The sequence below is a fragment of the Myotis nattereri genome, assembly GCF_964212035.1.
Source record: "Myotis nattereri genome assembly, chromosome: 19".
Taxonomy (NCBI): domain Eukaryota; kingdom Metazoa; phylum Chordata; class Mammalia; order Chiroptera; family Vespertilionidae; genus Myotis; species Myotis nattereri.
The window spans coordinates 17,199,561-17,219,731 of record NC_138095.1 but is presented as its reverse complement, the minus strand read 5'-3'; the positions used below and the strand labels follow the sequence as shown (position 1 = coordinate 17,219,731).

At 50.8% G+C, this 20,171-nt stretch overlaps 1 protein-coding gene across 3 annotated transcripts in view; it reads left to right on the top strand.

Moving 5' to 3' along the window:
* Positions 1-1,414: 1,414 nt before the first annotated feature.
* Positions 1,415-20,171, top strand: part of ETS1 (ETS proto-oncogene 1, transcription factor) — a gene marked incomplete at its 5' end in the record, with an annotated part of 68,396 nt that continues 49,639 nt past the window's right edge. For 2 of the 3 annotated variants that reach the window (XM_081114139.1, XM_081114138.1), the window contains one exon: positions 1,415-1,880. In XM_081114139.1, the coding sequence (XP_080970265.1) occupies positions 1,799-1,880 (82 nt within the window). The remainder of the gene's footprint in view (positions 1,881-20,171) is intronic. The other variant, XM_081114140.1, reaches the window with a different exon arrangement.

The following is a 20,171-nucleotide window of genomic DNA, read 5'->3' as shown; positions in this document are numbered from 1 at the left end:
TTACTGAAGGAGGGGCATGATCTGCAGTGTGAACCGGAAGTTCAAGATTTATTTTCTATTCCTAGTTCCTTCCCTCATTTGCTGTGGGAAGCCTGCGAGTTAGAAGGCTGCAAGGAGACGAACCTGGGGTTAGAGGAAAGAAAGCAGGTGTGTTAAAACTTATGAGAGGCAGACGTTACAGCGACAGGCAAAGCTGTGGGAGTTCAACGTATGCTTAGAAATCAGGCAACAGCACTTAGTAAAAATAGCTTTCTCCGAGGTTGCTCAGAAAAGTTTATATTTCATCTTTTAGTGACTGAACGAGAGCTCTGAACGTCTGGCCCTAGCTGTCTCTATATAGGAGTAGATGTACGTACTGCTGTATCTTCTGGTTGCTAAGACCAACGATCTCCATTTATGATAAGCAATGTACCAGGGGCAAATCATTAATTATTCGGGATCACGTTGGGGTGTCTGAAGTGTCTGGTGTTCCCAAGTGGATGATGTCACGGGTGATGGCTCCAGAAATTCACAGCCACAGAGACACCCGGTGGCCTCTTTGGTGGTGGTGGTGGTAGAGTGGGGTGGTCAGTTTCATCTCCCAGAGGAGAGCCTGTGAAAGGGACAATGGGGACATAGTTAGGGACGGAACAGTAACTTCCCCTTCAGCGTCAGCGCTGCTCTAAGCAAAATGAAGCTTATGGAAGCCCAGGACTGATTCTAGTTTGGGGGCCCTGTTCTGGACTCTCCCAATAAAACAGCAGCATGTGAGCCTCTGTTTTGGGGTGCCCAGTAGGCTGCCTTGGGCTTGAGGCTTATCCAGGGCAGGTTGGTTTTTTCTTGATTGCACCGGTGGGTTCTGAAAAACCTACAAACAGTCCTGCTCCCTGGCTCACTAAGCAGTGGAAGCCCACTATTCCTACAGCCCTTGTGGGGACACCCGCTCGCGAGGCTCCTGCGCCTGCTCACACGCACGCCCTCCACCCGCATGCCTCACGTCCTGTGTGTCAGTCTTTGTGAATGAATGATGTACACGCACTTCCAAAACTATGCTGCCACCGGGAGGGGGCCGGAGCGGGTGACCAAGCCCTCAAGAATGCGTGGAGAATCAGGGGGACTTTCCCGAAGGTTGGGGAGACTCTGCACGCAGCCTGCTCCCCGCGGCCCCGCGCATCCGTGCCCAGGGTCCCCCCCCCCAACCCCGGCCCGCCCGAGGCGCACCCAGCTCCACGCCTACCCCTTGGCGGCCTGACCCGGGGTCCGGGGTGCGGGGCGGGGCGCCGGCTCCCGGGAGCCCCGCCCACCTTCCTTTCATTTTTGGGCGGCCGCTTCCGATTGGCTGGGAGTCCGGGCCCAGCCGCTGTCGGCCCCGCCCCGCGCCCCGCCCGCGCTCCCCCCCGCGGAGGTCCTGGGGGATGCGGTGCGGGGGGGGCGCAGACCCGGCGCCCGGCTCCGCGCGGAGAGAAACGCCCTGAAGAGGAGGGAAGAGCGCGCGCGGGAGGGAGGACCGGCGAGCGGCTCCGGGGAGCGGCGACGAGCGGAGGCAGCCGGCGGCCCAGAGGAGGGAGCGGGCGCGGGCGAGCCTGGGACCCGAGCGCGCGACTTTCCCCGCCAAGTGCCAACTTCGCCGGGAGCACCGGGCGCGCACCTTCTGCGCGCGGGAGGGGGAAAGCCGGCGGGCATTTGAGACTTTAGGGAAGAAAATCGGATTGCCCCCGTCCCTTCTCCCCTCCCCGAGACGAATCCCCATTAAAAAGCAAAAACAACAAGAATAACAGCAAACTTGCTATCACCCTGTCCGCCCTCCACTCCTGGCACCATGAAGGCGGCCGTCGATCTCAAACCGACCCTCACCATCATCAAGACGGAAAAAGTGGATCTGGAGCTTTTTCCCTCCCCGGGTGAGTGGTGACGGCCCAGACGCGCACCCCAGCTCTGGGTCGGGGTCTCCTCCACGTCTCCCCTCACGCCTGGCAATTTCCTTGCAGGCTGTGCGTTTGTGCCTGAGCGGGCGATGCTGGTGGCAGCTGGAGAGAGGCAGGGAGGAGGACTGTTGGTGGCCTGAGACCCTGGTTTGGGGGTGGTATTTATTTTCACAGCTGTGTTTTCGTGAAGAGTGGGAAACAGTTTATCGAATGTCCAGCACCCCATTCTCGCTTCTTCATTTTTTTTCCAAATGAGCAAGAACCCTCTGGCTTTTTTTTCCCTTCACGTTTGGGGAATGGACACCCTCAGAGGACATCCTTCCCCTGACTTTGCATCCCCTAGAAATGGACCTGGATGGAGGGCCTGGGCCAGCAGAGAGGGAAAGGTGTCTAACTGGCCGGCGGCCCTCCAGGGCTTGCGTTCAAATGTCCTGCTTTCCTGAGCTCCCCTGTCACAGGTCCCTTAGCTTTCTAGCGCCTCTTTTCTGGGTGAAGGACAAGGAGATGGGAGGAGCGCTGAAATGGGCATTTTAATGTCGGGAAACATGCTGATGCTTTTCATGCAGATTACTCACTTTGGCCATTTTTCTCATCTGCCCTCGGGGACTACAGATGCCTTAGAAGAGGGCAAACATCCCAACACCCCGCTTTGGGTCTTTGGTTAGTTAGTGGGTGGTGGTGTCCTCCTCTTTGATTTGAAGGACTTGAAGAAGAAAGGGGTGGGAAAGAAATTTCATGTTGCCTTAGGCACAGTTGTTTTTTTTTTTTTTTTTTTTTTTGGTGCTAAGCAGTTTCATGGAGTCTGACACTCCATTATTCCTGGAATAAATGCCGTTTAAGAAGAAAAGATGATTGCTTTTAGGATAAGGCACTGCCAGCTATCCTTTGAGATTTGTGATTTTGGAGGTGAAGTTAGCAAGATACCGAGAAAAGGCGATGCTTTCTGGAAAATAATGAACTGCAATCATGTGTAAGTGTGCATCAGCTTCTCCATTAGTTTAGCTGCTGCTCCCTGTGGCTTACCCTTCCTCGCCTCTGCCAGAAGGATTAGTTGTGCATTTTAACTCTTTCTAAATCTGCTTAAAGTTTCGACACAAGCCAAGCCCATGTTTTGTCGCTTGGAGGGTCCTTTATAGATGCCAGTGAAGACAGGGCACGTTCTCCCCTCTCAGACCCCCTAACCCAGTGGTTCTCAACCATCTGGCCTTTTAAATACAGTTCCTCATGTTGTGACCCAACCATCAAATTATTTTCGTTGCTACTTCATAACTGTAATGTTGCTACTGTTATGAATCGTAATGTCAATATCTGATATGCAGGATGGTCTTAGGCGACCCCTGTGAAAGGGTCCTTCGACTGCCAAAGGGGTCGCGACCCACAGGTTGAGAACTGCTGCCCTAACCCTCAGTCCCAGTTTGGATCCCTGAGAAGTGCGCAGAGAAGGCTCTAGCTTGTGTGTCCTCAAAGGATGGCGATGGATGTTGAGAGCATTGCTGAGATCTACTAGAACCAGAGACATTTCAGGCAATTAGAGCTACAATTCGAAACTGGCGTCCCAATGACAGTTGCCTTTGGGGGTCCAAGGAAGCCAGAATAAGTTCTGTTAGTCACAGTTGATTCAAACCATAGAGGCAAGAAGTGACAGGGTAGTGCCCTACGGAGATATACACGCAACTAGTAGGTCTTTCCCTTTAGAGTGGCTTGTTGATACGCGTGTCCATAGATTGGGTCATGTGGGAAATACGGTGTAGCTAGCAGTATGTCAGTTCACACACCTACAGTGGAGCCCAGGTGCGGGGAACGGAAGAGTCCCTGGCAACCCAAGGTTTAGATCACAGTAAACAGCTGAAGCAACTTTTAAGTAATGAAATGTGACATTTTAGAGAGTTTAAGTATATTATGCTGTTGGTTATTGATAAAAAAACAAACCCTGGGTACATAACTTCCCTTTGTTTTTCCATCTGTAAAATGGGTAGAAGAAGGCCTAATGTTACAGTCACATCCATTCAAATAAACGTTTTTATAGGCCTCTATTTATTTATTCATTTTTTAAAGGTTAACAAACCATGTTAGTTAGCAACATTCAATACAATAAAATTTCAGCTGGTCAAAGGGATTGGGCAGTTTTCTGCCATTCATTGTAATGAGGCTGGATTTCTGGAACTATCTTGGGGGTGGAAAAAAGGGAGAAACCTGAAAACACATAGATAGATAATAATAACCAAGTTTTAGTGAATTTAATTCTGGGTGTTTAGAAGCATGTGTGAACATTATACCAGTATCCCATACAGGGGAGAGGGAAAGAGAGGCCCGGAGAAGGTAAGTCACTCACCTGAGAATATCTAGTGAGCTAGCGGCTGAAGTATAATGAAGCCTTGTTTCTAACTTCAGCGTCCACTGGCCTTGAGCAACACTGCAGGTTCAAAGCTCAGTAAAGAACCTTCCGTTGCGACTTACACGTGCAGGTGCAGGGATGGAACACACGCCGGCCTGGCCGCCTGCTTTGTTGTGGGAGGAGAAGACCCTGGCGGAGCAGGATTTGCTTTGCCCATCAGACCGTACGAGACGTGTTTAAAGTTTAACTTCTCGCAGCAGCGTGGCTTTGTGTCCACAGCCGTGACTTAAATATTTGTCAGAATGAGTCTATGGGTTGTTTAGTTGCTTACGTGTGGAGACGACTGGTTTGGGATCTTATCTGGTTTAAATAGTTAAACCAGGCCCCTCCACCGCCCCCCCCTCCCCCCGCACCCCGTCCCCCACTCCCATGGGAGAGCTAGAGACCAGCAGAAGGGAGGCGGGGGCCTGGGAAGGGGGGTAAGGACAGGAGTCCTGGTTTGTTTGCCTGTGTTTGTGACTAGGACTTGATCAGGAACCTTTATTCTAGAGATGGAGACCTCCCAGCATTTTTGACAGCTTTCGGGCCCGAATTGACATGCCTGTACTTTGAAATGACATTGGAATTGCATTTTCCTTCGTCGTGGGAAGATAGGCCGTGTTGATGGCAGTGTGCGACGGGCGGGCTCTTCAGATCTTAAATGGGCTAAAACAGACAAAGCTATTGAGGGTCCATGGAGCTCCCTCCCGATGGGGACCTTGCTGGGGACGGGGTGGAGGCTGGGTGCCAAAGCAAATATATTCCCAAGCTGCTTCAGTTTTTGTCTCCTTCCTTCTCCACCTTCTTGGGGAGGTGAGTGTAATTTACAGAGAAGAGCGAGAGCCCTAATTCTGGATGTGTGCTGCTTTACAAGAGTAAAAGGTTCGCGCCCCGCACCCCCCATTCCGAGCAGAGGATGTCCATCCACTGGGGACCTTAGAGATAGGAAGACACTTTGTCCCTCTCCCCGTCTCTCTCATCAGTCTGTGTATCTTCATCAGTGTAACAAGAAGGAGGCAGAGTTGCCAGGCTACCAGCATCCCTTGTTCACCGTGCTTCAAGACCCCCCCTCCCCCCACTCCACGGACCACCCCATTAGTGACTAAGGACCCCAGTGGCTCAGAGCTGGGGCTCTGGAGCCAACCTGTCTGAGTTGGAATCCCAGCTGTGCTACTTCCCAGCTGTGTGACTTTGGGCAAATGACTGCATCTCTCTGTGCTCCCCCTCCTGCATCCATGAGTGTCCTAATTGTCCTACCTCACGGGTTGATATGAGAGTTAAATCTAGGAATGCGTGCAACCTCTTAAAACAGTGCCGGACCCATAATACATTCTCTTGAACAGTTAACTAGAAAACAAGTCAACAAAAAAGGGACCCTGATTGGGGTAGAATTTTCAGGGGCCCTTGAAATGTTGGATAGGGGCTGCCGCTGCATTCTGTACCTCTTTAGGTAAGAGAAGAGTACAGTTAAAGAGACCGCCTTCTCCTGCTTAGTGGAGATATCCAGAGAGCACACACGGAGATGGGTAACTTTCAGAGGGTCTCGAGGTCTCACCTGTCAGAGCTAAAGGCACAAGGGTCGGTTCTTTACTTTGGGTGATGGGCTTTGTCAACGCTACCTCAGACCCAAACAGCCACCAAGACTAGCGGCCACCAGGACCTTTGCAGGGCGGATGGAAAAGTAGGGTATTTCAATTATGCAGGCTTGAGAAATGCATCGTGTCCAGTTATTATAAAGTATCTCACATTTTATTTATTTATTTGGTTGGCAGAGCTTGCATTCCTGACATTTTTGGTTGGTTAGTATTGCTGGGGTGTTTTTTTTTGTTTGTTGTTGTGTGTGTGTTTTTTTTGGTTTGTGCAACTTTTTTTCTTTCTTAAAGAGACCAGACCACCCTGTAGGAGATCACCTCCTTCTAGGAGATAAACCAGCCCTGGTCAGCCTCCCAGAGCCAGCTTGCTCTGAGCTCCATCGGACTCTGTGCAAACCCAGAGCTCGTTAGTGCAGGTCAGGGCTTTTCAGCAAAGCCAGGCTCCCATTTCCAAAGAGCCACAGGTAGAGGCTCGGTGGCAGCACAATTAGATGCCTCTCAGTTTTGCGGAAGGAATGGCCCGGGGCTGTGGTGGCATTCCATGAGTTTGTGTTGAAGGGAGATTCTTGCATTCACCCCTGTCGGGGTCTTCCTGATACAGGTGGAACCTGCATCATGCACGTGTCATGCTAACATACAATTGCTCTTTTGCATTCTGGGGTGGGGGAGGTCTTATTTTATCTCCTTTTCAGAGGAGGAAAATGATATACAGAGAGGTGCACAATTCACCCAAGGCCACACTGTTAGAAAATTGCAAACTGACCAGCTGTTGCAGGCATTTTATGCCTAAAAATAAAAACACCGTGTTGTTCTTAGAAGCTGTGGAAATTAGAAGAGGGCCCTAGCCTGTTTGGCTCAGTGGATAGAGCGGTGGCCTGCGGACTGAAGGGTCCCGGGTTCAATTCCGATCAAGGGCACATGCCTGGGTTGTGATCCCTGGTGTGGGGTATGCAGGAGGCAGCCGATCAATGATTCTCACCATTGATGTTCTCTCTCTCTCTCTCTCTCTCTCTCTCTCTCTCTCTCTCTCTCCTTTTCTCTCTGAAATCAGTAAAAATATATTTTAAAAAAATAAATAAAAGAGGGGGCAACGAGAAGGCAGTGATGGTTGGTGCTTTGGGGGTTTAAAAGGTGCAGGGGTCCCAGCCACCCTGCATGACTCCGCTGAGCCTGGGGCAAAAGCCTGCCCAGGCACGGTCTCCAGACCTGGCAGTCAGCTGGGCTGCTTCTGGAAGATGCTGGAAGGTCCGGCAATGTTTGCCTCCGACCACCAAGCAGAGACCCAGGGCTCTTGTTTCCCCAGTGTAGTCACTGTCCCACAGGTGGGGCGGTGATTATGTTCACCTCCAAGGTCGCATCCTTCCCCAGGCTCCTGACTCGGCTTGTTCCCCCTCTTTCATCACGGACGCTGCCCTTCCCGGCATCTCACTTACACGCTGGGTGATGAGAGACAGACCAGCAATGAGTTCACTTTCTTTCTATGGTTTTCATTGCATTTTCCTGCTTGCAAGAGGCCAGAGGTACCTACCTTTGCTGTCTGCACAGCAAGAGTTTTGTGTGGGTTTTTGGGGGCCTAAAATGTAGTGTTTCAAGCCCATTTCACGGGCCAGGGCACACTGTTTGCAGTTATTCCGGCACGAGAGGGCAAGTGAGCCCTAGGATTCTACCTGCAGACCCGCCCGCCCTCCACAGCCCATGGCTGATGGAGAAGCAGCCAGACGCCAGGCTCCTTGTCTGAGCGGAAGGTATCGGCTCCTCTACTCCTGCCCCGCGGGGAGCTTTTTCTCCAAATAATCAGCGTCCTCAGGCCCACGCGGTCATCACAGAGGAATCTGTGTGCTAACAACACAGTCGCCATGTTTTTATCTGGCTACTTAGAACCTCGGGTGGGATTCGCCTCTCTGTTCACCACCTTCTAGGTCTCTTCTTTGCTTCTCGCTGTTAAGCTTTTCTTAACTCAGGGGTAGGAATGCCAAGACAATGCCCAAATCTATCATCTCTTCTTGTCATGCGTCTACAGCTACTTTTTGCAGCTGGATTAAAGATTCCCCCCTTTTTTTTTCACCCTGTCAGTAGATGTTTTTCAAATTGCATAAACTGACTCTTCCTACTTGGCCCTCTTTCTGAAGCCCCGTGTCTAGCTGTGTTACCTTTGTAATTTAATTGGGCAGTTTAGAGTCTCCATGCAGATACAGAAAGAGATTGGTCTGTAGCAGAGGTTGCAGGAGATCCGATTTCGCTGGCGCGGAGCCATGCTTACAGACACACTCAAAATGTTGTTGTTCGGGCCATAAATATTTATTGATTATTTGGCCAACTTCATTCTATTTTCCAGGTGCTTTCCAGTGTCTCCTGCTGGGGTGCCAGCCTTTCCCCCGGACCCTTGAAATATGGCTTCTTACTGCCTCATCAACTTCTTTCAGTTCTTTTCTGTAGCATTTAGTTCTTTCTCTGAAAATCGTAAACTATTAGCCAGGTCATGCTTTAAGACCCAGGGGAACAGTGGAAAGTTTTAGGCTATTGGATTTCGGATCTTGATGGCATATAGATTGGACGGTCATATCATTTGCTATCTAAACCTGAACACTTCTGACGCTGTTACTAAATGCACCGGGGCAATAGACATGAACTGGAATTCTCCCAGCAAACGAGGGTCAACTACTTAGACACGGAATTTGAATGATAATATTCTTTTTAAATATCTACTCTGAGTTGTTAATCTTAGGGTTTAGACCAGCCAAAGTAAGCTGAGAGGACCAGATGAAGAGTTTGAGGCAATGTAAGTGCAGTGTGGTTTTTCTCCCCAACCCCATAGGTTATATTTTTAAATGTTTTTGATGCATAATATAATATTTCTCAGCGCCTGAGAAACAACTAAACATCAACCTCAAACAAGTTCATTTCAAGCATCTGAAACCTCTTGGTAGCTTTGGGTTGTGATGCTAAGCTGTTTACTTTTGCTTTGCAAGGTTCTGCGGAGGGAGGGAGGGAGGGAGGTAGAGAGAGAGAGAGAGGCGGGGGGAGGGGAGCGCTTTTGAGTAGGTGGGGGGGGGATATCATCATTACACAAGTGAAGACAATTAAAGCTGTTGTTTTGTTTTAATGCTTAGCCAAGATGAGAAATTCTACTGTTGGGATCAAATGGGGCCAAAAAGAAAAAAAAGAGTTTTTGTACCATGAAAGTGGGTAACACTAAAATGTAAAAGCAAGCCCTCAATTCTTTAGGGAGGGAGGAAGGGAACGGTGGATTCAATTGCAACATCCCTTTTGGCTAAAGAAGGAGGAAGGAAGAGGAATGATAACAAGAAAACAGTAAGAAAGTGTAAGCAAACGAATGCAACAACAAAAGGCCATAATGAGAAAAAAGGAATGAAGGGTTGTACGTGATGTTTCGTCAACTTTTGGAAAAGTCCTCCTATGGGCCAAGCATTGCCCTTGGGTGGGTTTGCCGTCTCCGGCGACCAGGTCGGTCAGCGTGGGTGCCACTCTTTGTGTAATTATTTCTGGGTACCTGTCACCCATCCCAGGTGGGGTGTGTGGCTGGTCAGGAGAACTCAGACCAACTAGTCCCGGTGTTCCAGATGCTTCCATGGCTGGAGGTGCAGGAGACCACTGTTGGAATTTATGGAAATATGTGGCCATCAATGAACACTCCTATTTTCTGTGCCAGTTGGGCCCCTTCTTCCAACAGTTCATGGGTCGGCTTCAGGGAGCACAGGGGTATTTCAGAAGCATTTGCAGGAGGCCTAAGAACAGAGATAGGATGGTGTTAGGTTTTAGATGCAGAAGACAGTGTAGGAAGAATGCCAAAAGTTTGGGGTGAAAGAAAGGCTTACATAAATATGAAGAAAAATATTGATGGTAGGAAGGAGAGAGAGGAGGAAGTGTGAGGCATGACCTATGTGAGAGCATCTGGAATCCCAGGATGAATTTTGCCTTTGAAAGAAGGGAGATGTTTAAGGACAGAGTAGTGTTATGGAAGAGCCTTAGGCAAGAGGTGATTTTATTTTTTTTGTAGTGTTACTTTACTTCACCCTCAAACTGTTAGTTGTTAAAACCTCTGTATCAGCTTATCAGGCTAAGCGTTAAACCTCAGAGATGATGACAGGATCAATCACATACATATTTTCAAGGTACAAATGGAAAATAAAGAAACTAGGTCAGGCCAGGCTATTCCTAAGTCTGCTAAGTGTCGGCACCTGGGTTTTGAAGTATTTAGGAACTCCTGCTCACAATTGATGAGATTTTTATGCAATTACAGTTTTGTGCTAGGATCACTCATTAGTTGTCATGTACACTTCAAGTCAGAGTGTGTTGTTGAGTCTGATTCTAAAATTCCCTTCAGAAAATGCCTCCCAGGAGATTATTCAGTAGAATTCCCCTGTGAGGTCTTTAACACTTCTAGTGTTCCTACCGTTTTCCTATCTGTTTGACATTCTTCGCCTAAGATTTAAGTTTATTTTATACATTATGCATATGTTGTCTTCTATCCTCGAATAGCCGTTAGAGGCCTGGGGTGTCAGGAGAGTTCATGGGTGATAAGGGGAGACCCTCCAGCCTTGTAGGGATAAATACTGTGTACGGAATAAATAGGATGGCCACTCCGGGGGGCCTGCCACTATCTGGAGGCCTTGATTCTAGCCCTGGCTTTGCGACTGTTTATCCCTGTGACCTTGGACCTCATGTTCTTCATGAGTCAAAGAAATGAACTGGGGACGATGGCCTATGAGGTTGCTCTGAGCACTGACGTTTTATGACTCTCACATTGAAAATAATGAAGGCCTCCAGAGAGCAGGGACTGTCATTCAAGTGGTTGGCAACATAACCTGCCTTCTCCCCCAAATTGTGTTCATCCCCCAATTCTGTTTCATCACGATTCCATCGCCTGGGGGAATTTTGAGTGGAGCCGTGAAGGTTGCTTTTCACAGAAAGAGACTTTTGACATTGTCTGTGGCCTTGCTTATAGTGACAGACGCCCAGACACCTGCACATTGTCTGGGGGTGACCCTGGGCCCCGGTCAGACCTTCCTCTGGGTCGCCCTCCATGAAACAGCTTCCTTTCTCCATAGGCCTCTGCTACGGTTGCAGCGGAAGGCAGCTCCAGCGCGGGCTCTGATCTGGAGGAAGGAGGTGGAGGTTGGGGGTCCGGGAGGTGAGGCAGCCGGGCCCAGCTGCATCCTCAGGGCTGAGCCTGTGGTCTGCGCAGGGAGCTTATTTCATCGAATGCACTGCCCTGTACATCAACAGTCCCTCCTGGTTCTGCTGAAAGCCTCCTCGTGCCTCTTCCTGACATCCCCACGGAGCCAGGTCCCCCCTGCCTCCTGTCTGTCAGAGGGGAGGGCCCGGCCCCCCTGGTTTCTGGCGGCTTAGGGAATGGTGTCTGGACCCAGGCTGCCCGCAGAGCCTGGACAGACAGGCTACGCCTGCCTTGGGCTCCCTCGCCTTCTGTCCATCTGCCCGGGAAGCTACACATGTGTGTTGCGGGGCGGCAAGCTTTTCAAAGGCTGCTTTTGCAGCAGTGGGAGAGCAACATCGCTCGCACGCAGGCCTTATCTGAACATCATTTTCTTGATGTTATGTCTACATTTTGAGAAAGGCCCATCACGGTTACTCTTTTCTTTCAGAAGCAGAGACCTGAGATCAGCAGGCCCATTTGGGGGAAAACTGCCCTTGATAATAGGGTAGAGTTTACCTACGGGTACTTCTGTAGGCTCATCTCATACCCATTCATCTTTAGCTTTTTTTTAAAAATATATTTTATTGATTTTTTACAGAGAGGAAGGGATAGAGATAGAGAGTTAGAAACATCGATGAGAGAGAAACATCGATCAGCTGCCTCCTGCACTCTCCCTACTGGGGATGTGCCTGCAACCAAGGTACATGCCCTTGACCGGAATCGAACCCGGGACCCTTCAGTCCGCAGGCCGACGCTCTATCCACTGAGCCAAACCGGTTCCGGCTCATCTTTAGCTTTGTGTTTTGCTTCTTTCCCATGAATTATTGGGTGCTGTCTTTTGACTGCGTTAACTTACTAATTTGCCAAGAACCTTACTATTTTCTCCTAACAGTCCCATTTCACAGATGAAGAAACTGAGAGGTTAAACACCTTGCCCAAGGTCACACAGCTGGGTGCTTGTTGAATTTGGGCAAATGCTGAGATCCGTGGGTGCCGATTGTGTACCAGTTCACTTAAGGCTTGGCTAGAATCGGCAGCATTGTACCACTTGACACGAGACTGTGCCATATTTGAGCCCCCTGGTAATCCTTGGAGTTGTCAACAGTTTACAAGCAGGGGGATTGCAGAGCAGCTACGCTGCTGCTTTTCCGAGGTCACATGGTACATGGCAGAGCTAGATCATGAAGCTAGATTTCTCTATCCCTCCCCCCCCTCGACATTTCCATTCTGCCACCCACATTTTAAACATTCCTTTGACTTGATGAGCACATGGTGCATTTACTTTAATAATAGTAATAATAATAAAAATAACAACCATAATAAGCATTAGCTTGAGATCAGAATGGTCAACCAGACATCCTTTCCTCTTTTGCTAGAGACAGATTTCCCTACTTATTTTATATGTAGTCGATCCCACGCACATTAACGGAGCTCTGAGTGGGCCGCGACATAGGACGAAGAAAATTCGCTGAGTTCTCCGTGATGCCAAGGCCCCGGCCAGCCTTTCAGTAAGATGGCAAGTCAGTTCCTTCTCAAGAAGTGAAAAAACATGCCTTACTTCGCGGGCTGCTCACAGATAGGCCATTTCCCTCTGGTGGAGGCTGCCCTTGGGCTTTGAGACACGCATTCGTTTTTAATCCTTCGCCTTTTGAAAAGAAGTTCTGGTCCCACCTCTGCTTTCTTACGTTGAAATATATGCGCATGGTCTTCTGTGCCTCGGTTTACTCCTTTTAGCAAACGAGGTCCACTTTAATGACCGGGAGGACCTTCAGGTAACTGCAGGAGCAGATCAGGAAAAAGAAAAGCACCCCAAACCTTTGAATCTCATACTGCATGATGTGGGAAAGAAGCATATAAGAATTAATGACATCTTAGATGCCTGAATTCCCCCCCACCCCCACCCCCCACCCGCCCCTTGTTAGTTTCTATTTGGAGTAGGGGCATTTGCTATGGCAGCAGGTACCTACACAGAGTTTAGTAAAGTTGTATTAGATTATCCCTCGAATACAATGTGTCGCTTCTTGCCATAACCGAAGCCCTCTCCCTGCTTGTTTGCTTCACTCTGGAAGCCAGAGCAGCCCAAGGCCAAACCCCAGGTTGTTACATTGAGCAGGATCCTGTTGGCACATTGCTGTTTCCATGGGAGTGAGTGTGAAGCAGTGCCCTTGGGGGCCTCTGGATTATTGGGGAACAGGAGGTGGAATCGGGAAGCAGAGGTGGGCTTCCTCTGATTGCAGCACAAATGGAGATCATAGGGTTAAGTGTGCATGTTTGTGTATGGGCACTAGCTTGGATGCCAGGAACATTTAGGCTTGTAAAGCACATCTTAGTGTGTCTCCTCACACGGGTATGCAGGCTCTGGCTCGTGCCCCCCTCCCCCCCGCCCCCTCCCCCACTTGGGTATAGTTTGAACATTTTCTGGACTGACAGCCAGGCAGGCCCACCTATAGGCGGCCACCCTTTTTCCTTTTAGCGCCTGGGTGAGAATCAGGGCACCTGAGTCTGCTTCTGCTCTGAGCTGCCAGGTGATAGCTGCCTCTCCGAATCTCCTCTGTGATCCTCTGGGAAAAGGGCGCTCCCCGTGAGCGAGCTGCCTTTCTTGGGAGACAGTGCGGGAGTTCCTGCGTTCACGTGGAGAAAGCGCTCTGGAGTCGCTGGGCGATGCCAGGAGTGTTATTGGATTAGCGAGAGCTGTGATTCTGAGCACATACGGACTCTCTGAGGGTGAGTCACGTGTGCCTGTGTGTGCGTGCGCGCACACACGCAGGAAATGCATCCTTGATTTCACAGAAGATCAAGAGTTCAATCTCACACCTTTCTCACCTCTTAATGGAAACCAGAATGCTCTTCAAAACTGCTGGGTGCTTGCTTTTGGTCTCTGTATACGTCTGTGTTCAGTTGGGGGGAGAGAGAACAGTGAAACATAAGAGCGCCTACTGTGTGCCAGGCACTGAGCAAGGTGTTTCACACAAACAATCGAATTCTTCAAACAACCCTGTAAAGATAAAGAGACTGGGTCTTGGAAAGGCTCCGGGAATTTTCCCAATCAGAGAGCTTTCGGGTCACAGATGGGAACTTCGATCTTTCCATTTACAAAACCCTGCAAACGTAGAATCTGTTCCTAGAGGAAACTTGCCGGTATTCTCATCTGAGGCTTTGATTCTTGGAACATTCTTCTGTGTGGAGTGCCTTTTAGGCTACTCATGATGTGAGGACAGGGCAGAAAACATTCAGGATATCTATAAATATCGACCATTGGGATGTGTAATAGAGAGAGAGGCTCCCCGCCCCCCCCGCCCCCCCCCAAAAAAAATAAGTTCACATAATGTCTACTTTGCATTTCCAGTTTCAAAATGGACAAATGAAAAGTGGCTAACTAAATTGACTGAACTTGTGCACAGAATGGGTAGGCATTGGCCCCCATTGTCCTGATTGGGAAACTGAGGCATGAAGTCAGAGCTTCCACTGGGGCTTGAGAATTCTCCAAGGAGGGGCTATTCTGAGGGATGAGTCTAGGCCTTGAGGCCACTGGATGCAATAGGAATGTTTGCAGAAAAATAAACACACACGAATGAATGATTCTGTATCAACAGGGTGCACCTGGAGTTAACCTCTGATTGGAGATTTTTTTTAAAAAAGTGGATGTGTATGTATTTATTTATTTCTGGACTTCTGAAGGCTTCTCAGAGGCGCTTCCTGGCTCTCTCAGGCCCTAACCCATACTGTTCTGTGATGGATGGGCTGATGGGAGACCTTTGAAATTCCAGACTGGTTGCATTGTCTCAGAGGATGTTGGGTGCTGGGTGAGCAACACAGTGGCTTCATTTGTGAAATGAGATTGGGCCCCGGCAGCTTGGCCTGGCTTCCCAGGGTCTGATCAGCTGTGTGGTGCTGCACAGACTCCTGCAGACAGCCAGGGAGGAGCAGAGAGGAGTCCTGCCTGTCCCCAACTGCCTGGCTTTGTACAAAGAGAATATTTTCAGCGTTTTTATGGGCGGACTGATGCCAAGGAATTGATACTTGAATTTTGAAAAGGCTGGTGCAAGACATAGTAAGCTCCTCCTCTACATTGAGATTTGTCAGTCTTCTCACAGTCCCTCTGCTAAGGGAGCCTAAAGTGCAACTGACCTTTTCCAGTAACCGGTACTTGGTTCTTATATTCATCTGGGCATTTGTTTATGCCACACATTTCTTTCTAGAATCTTAAAATTTAGATAACAGGAGGCTTGGAAGTCCGAGGGAAGGGATTTGCATTGGGCTTGCTCCCTAGAAAGTAATCTTTGTCCCTGAATCACACAGCCTCTCATTCATTATTTTGGTTACAAGATATTCCTCACTGCAGGCACCCCGGTGCCCTGGATGGGTAGCAGCTCTGGAGGGGAGACAGCCCTGGGTTTGAAGTCCTGTGCTTGCTGATTTGTCCGTAGGTGAAGTATTTAACTCCCCAAAGCCTGCCTTTTTCTAATCCTTCGTGGCAAAGAGCTGGCAGGGTTCTTGTAAGGATCCGAGAGAATTCCTGTAAAATACGTTTGTACCGCCACAGGGCACGGTATTTTTATCATTATCTTGTGGGCACCGTATTTTGCACAAACGTTCAGCTGACGGGGCTGTTATTACCTCGGTGGTTGTTAAAACTGTGGTTACTGTTAACCTGGTTACTGAAAATTTTCCACTTGACACCCCCATCAGCAAGCGGGCCAGAGCAGGCCCTGCGGCCAGGGTCACCATGGCTTCCTCTCACGCACCCTTAGCAGCCCTGAGCGAGAGGGGGCAGGTCTCGCTCCCAGCTCGCAAGCATCCCTGGCCGCGCCAACCAGGCCTTTTACTGGAATCTTCCTTATCTGGATGTAGTTGCCTAACCGCTCTCCTCTTTGCCCTGGAGCCCTTTCTTTTCTGGGAGTGACTTGGGCATCTGAGCTTTCGCAGGAAAACTCGACAGCTGAATACAGCGAGCCGGGACTGGAACTGTGTCCTCCCTCCTGTCCCTTCCTGAGCCAGGCTGCCGTCCACGGCCAGGCCAGTGCATCCGTTCGGACCATCCTTGTTTTCTTCTCCACACCGCTGTCCCTTCTGGGCCCCGGCCAAGGCCCCTGAGACCCTCCCCGTCCCAGCAGACTTTCCCTGAAGCCCTTTGGGGCGGAAGGCGTCGGCAGGAACCCCGGGCACCGCCGGAGGATGCCCGTTGCCAATCGCAGGAGTTGATTTACAGCCAGAACCGGGCACCTCGAAAAGGGGATCCTGTGTCTTTAAACAGCTGTGCGCCAATGTGTGTAAATGTGCTTGCTAATCCGGTGACTAATTCAGTATATTATAAAGCAGCACTGAGCTGGCTGCCAAGGCAGGGCCGAATCCCAACTGGAGTGGTGTGTAAGGGAGGCTCAGAGATGGCGCTCTTGAATTCTGCCATACCCCCGTCCCGGGTGTGTTCCCCGAACCAGAGTCAGCACTTGCCTTCCCTGTTCCCCGTCTCCGCCTGCCCCTCTTTCCTGCTCTCTCCAGCCACAGCCACACCCCCCCCCCGCCCCCACCCATTCCTCAGGTCAGTTTATAGTTTATTTCTGAGGGTGGAGCCCACTCCCTCTGAGTCAGGGCCAGGGAGCCAATGGGAACTGCTCTGGGGCATTCCAGGGGACAGAACTCATAACCCCTCTTGGGAAAGAATTTTCCAAAAGATCCCTTTGGTCACAGCATGGTGACTGCACCTTTCCCGGCTCACGTCCAGGGAGCCCGGCCGAGTGTGTGTTTGCCGGGAGCCCTGTCCTACCTGCCCTTCCTTTGTCTTCCCCCAAGGGTTGGGCAAGAAACCTCTAGAAGGAGCCAGGTGTGAGGGGGACTTCTTTCTGAAAACGCAGTGTCGCTGTGAATCAGTGCTTGGCCTGCCTGCGCGGGGGACACCTTTGGGAAGGGGGTGTCTGGGGTATCCTGCTTGTCTCCTAGAATCTGTGCCCCGCTCATCCCCATGTTCATGATCCCAGAAGTGGTAGCGACCAGGTGTCTCCCTCGGGGAATGGACTCGCCTTTGCCACCAGGCTTCCCCTCGCTGGTGACCCCTGACCCCTCCTCTTCTTCACCCTGTGCACTCCGGACACCCCCTCTCGTGCGGAACCCAGCGCACACTCTTCTCCATCTCGGAGCCTCCTGTCCTAGCAGCAGCAGGTGCGAGCCTGTGGCTCTTGTCTGGCCTTCATTTCCCGCTAGAAGGAAACTCCCAAGTGCAGGGTCCCTGTCGCCCAGGCACCACCCTATTCACACTGCTCGGCCCGTAGCCCGTGGCTCACTGGATCGGCTTCAAATTTATTTATTCTTATGGAGATGCTATTCACCTAACACAAGTTTCACCATTTGAAAGTGCGTACTCCGGTGGTTTTAGCCCAATCTCAGAGCTGTGCAGCCATCGCTGATGTCTAACTCCAGTACATTTGAATCTCTCCAACGAGACCCCACACCCACCAGCAGTCAGTAGCTCATTTTGAGGAAGGGAATGCCGGTGGGTGAGGCTGCAGAGCAGGGGGTGTGAGGAAGTGGGCCTGACAGAGCCCAGCACTGGGCCTGAGACCCCGAGTGATGCCTGGGGGAGCTCCCTGCATTGCCCCAGTCTCTATGGACCCTTTTCCACCCGCCTCCCTCACCCACCCGCTCAGCTTTATCTGGTGGCTCCCTTGGTTAGGTGCCACTTGTAGTGAGCTCCTGTAAGTCTGGGCGGAGATAATGAGCGCTTTCCCCAGCTGCAAGCACTGTGTTCAGACCGGAGCTGGAGGCTGTGGCGGCTGCAATTTCCTAATGGCTTCCTGATAGGCAGAGCCATTTACCGGGAGGAGGGGGGCTGCGCACCCCAGCCCCTGTCTTTCCCACCTTATGCAGGCTGGCAGGCGCACAGTGGCTTCTGCTCCTGCCTCCTTTGGCATTCAGTACTTGTTCTCTGCTGGCCACCATGGGCCTGTCAGCCATTGATCGGGACATTGGGTCTGCCCGGCCACTTCTCAGCCTCTGGGGTTTGCCGCTGGGGACGTGGGGAGGGGGAGGCATCTGACACTGTCCGCTCTGGGCCAGCGTGGGTCAGACCCTTCGCCACAGTGGGCCTGCGAGATGATCCCAATGTAGGTGTTAGGGGCCATGAGGAGAAGCCCATTCTGAAAGGAGAGAACCAAATCTGCAGAGTCCAAAGGAGCTCACAGCTAAGTATATCTTTCCTGGAACCCTTCGCTCCCTGACCTCTAAATGCATTCGCACGTAGACCCGAGCTGCCTGGGTAGCTTCGGGACATGGCCTTTGGAGTTGCACCTACGGCCTCATTAGTTAGATAGGTCAGGTTCAACGTACAGGCCGATGCCACGCATTTCATGTTCTGGCTTTGGTGGGGTTTGCGGGATCCCCTCAACCCTGTCACTGTGTCTCCGTTCCCCTACCTGCAGCACAGCTGGGACTGGGGTGGAAGTTACAGAACCTTTGAATGCGATGATGGCGATCTGTTCTCGCCATCAGTGCGTTTTAGACGAAGGTCAATAGATCACTGAAGTGTACTGCCGCCTTCACTCTTCCTGGATGGGTCGGAGAGCACCTCACACTTCAGAGCCCCTCACATTTGCACAGACTGGTGTCCTGCAACTAGAGATTGCTGGCTTTACCACCCTGGTATTCCACTGGCATCTCTGCTCAAAAGAAAGGTCCTCTGTAGAGCCTGATCTTCGTGACTGAAAACTGGTAACCTGGAGTGGCACCAGGTGGCATCCGGGGGCTGAAAATTCCTGTCGTGTTTGTTAGATCTTAGGATGGGTCGTTTCTCTGTGGTTCTGATGAACTTGGGGAGGTGCGGTGTTTGTGCAGAATGAAGATCCAGAGCTCGATAGCAGTGAAGTTATGTATAAGTAAACAAGATGGCGTAGAGGAAAGAAAAAAACAGCAGACAGGGAGGCACGAAGTCTAGAATTAGTAACCATGTGGCCAAGGACAAGCTGGTATCACCCCCTTGAGCCTATTTTCTCTGTTGGTCAAAGAAGGAAGGGTTTGAATGAGGTGATATCTCAATCCCTTGGGGGGATGGTGTGGGACCAGTGGCAGAGCTAGCTCCTCCCCCTCTCCCCAGGGAACCTGCTCTTCATTCATCCTAATAGCCAGGGGGGTGGGGTGGGGGGGCAGGGAGAGCACATCCCTCCAAGAAGTTGTTCAAGTTTCATAGAAAATTCTGTGAATTCCTCTTCCTGCTTTGGCTCTGGGGAGAGCATGGTGCATCCTCTGGCCATGGTGAGGGTAGCTCAGAGGAGCAGAGACCAGTGTGACGGGGTGATAGCTGCTGCTCAAGGCCATAAAAATGGCCAAAGATGAAGAGATGTAGGGGCCAAAATGACAGATTAGGTAGGTCTAGACAAACTTGGGAGTAGCCACCGAAGATAGGTTTAGCGGTAAACTTAATGGTTTAGGGAGAATACCCATAATCCCTTTGTGGCCATCTCTCTGCATCCTAAGTACCTCCTTAGCAGCTCAGGAAATGTGAGCTGGGACTCTGAAACTATTACCTAAATCCCTTAAAGCAACAGGATTCCTGACTCCTCATTACGGACATGAGTTTGGGTTTACTGAACGGAGTGGGGCCTTTATTTCATGAGTTACTGAGCATCTAGAGCCTGATGCCCTGAAGTCCAGCTGCTCCATCTTAGGGCAGGGCCATAGCTTTGTGGTGCACTGAGCTGGTGTGCAGGCGCTTTTGAAGACCATGCTAGGTGCAGAGACGGGCTGACTCATGAACTTGCCAAACACTCTGGGTGGGAAGATTTGCATCTTTGACGTCAGCCTGGCTTCAGGGTGGCAGTGTGTGTCTCTGCCTTCTCCCTGCTCCTGCCATGTGGCTCCCACGTGGTTCCCACGACTTACACTGGAGTGATTCAGCAGGGACCTTGGAAAGGGAGAGCTTAGCCTGTTGGAAGCAGAGGGTGGGGGTGGGGGGAGTCAAGGAAGCGGCGTTTCTGGGAAGTACTGGACCAGGTGGGGTGGGCCGAGCACCCACTTGGACCCTCATAGTTTGGTGTATTCAGAAGGTTTTAGCCTCCACCATCTGCTTAGCACAGAAGATGCACAGGCGTGTCTGCTGGTGGTGGCCTTGCCCATGTTACCTCAGTTATGCTGGTGGT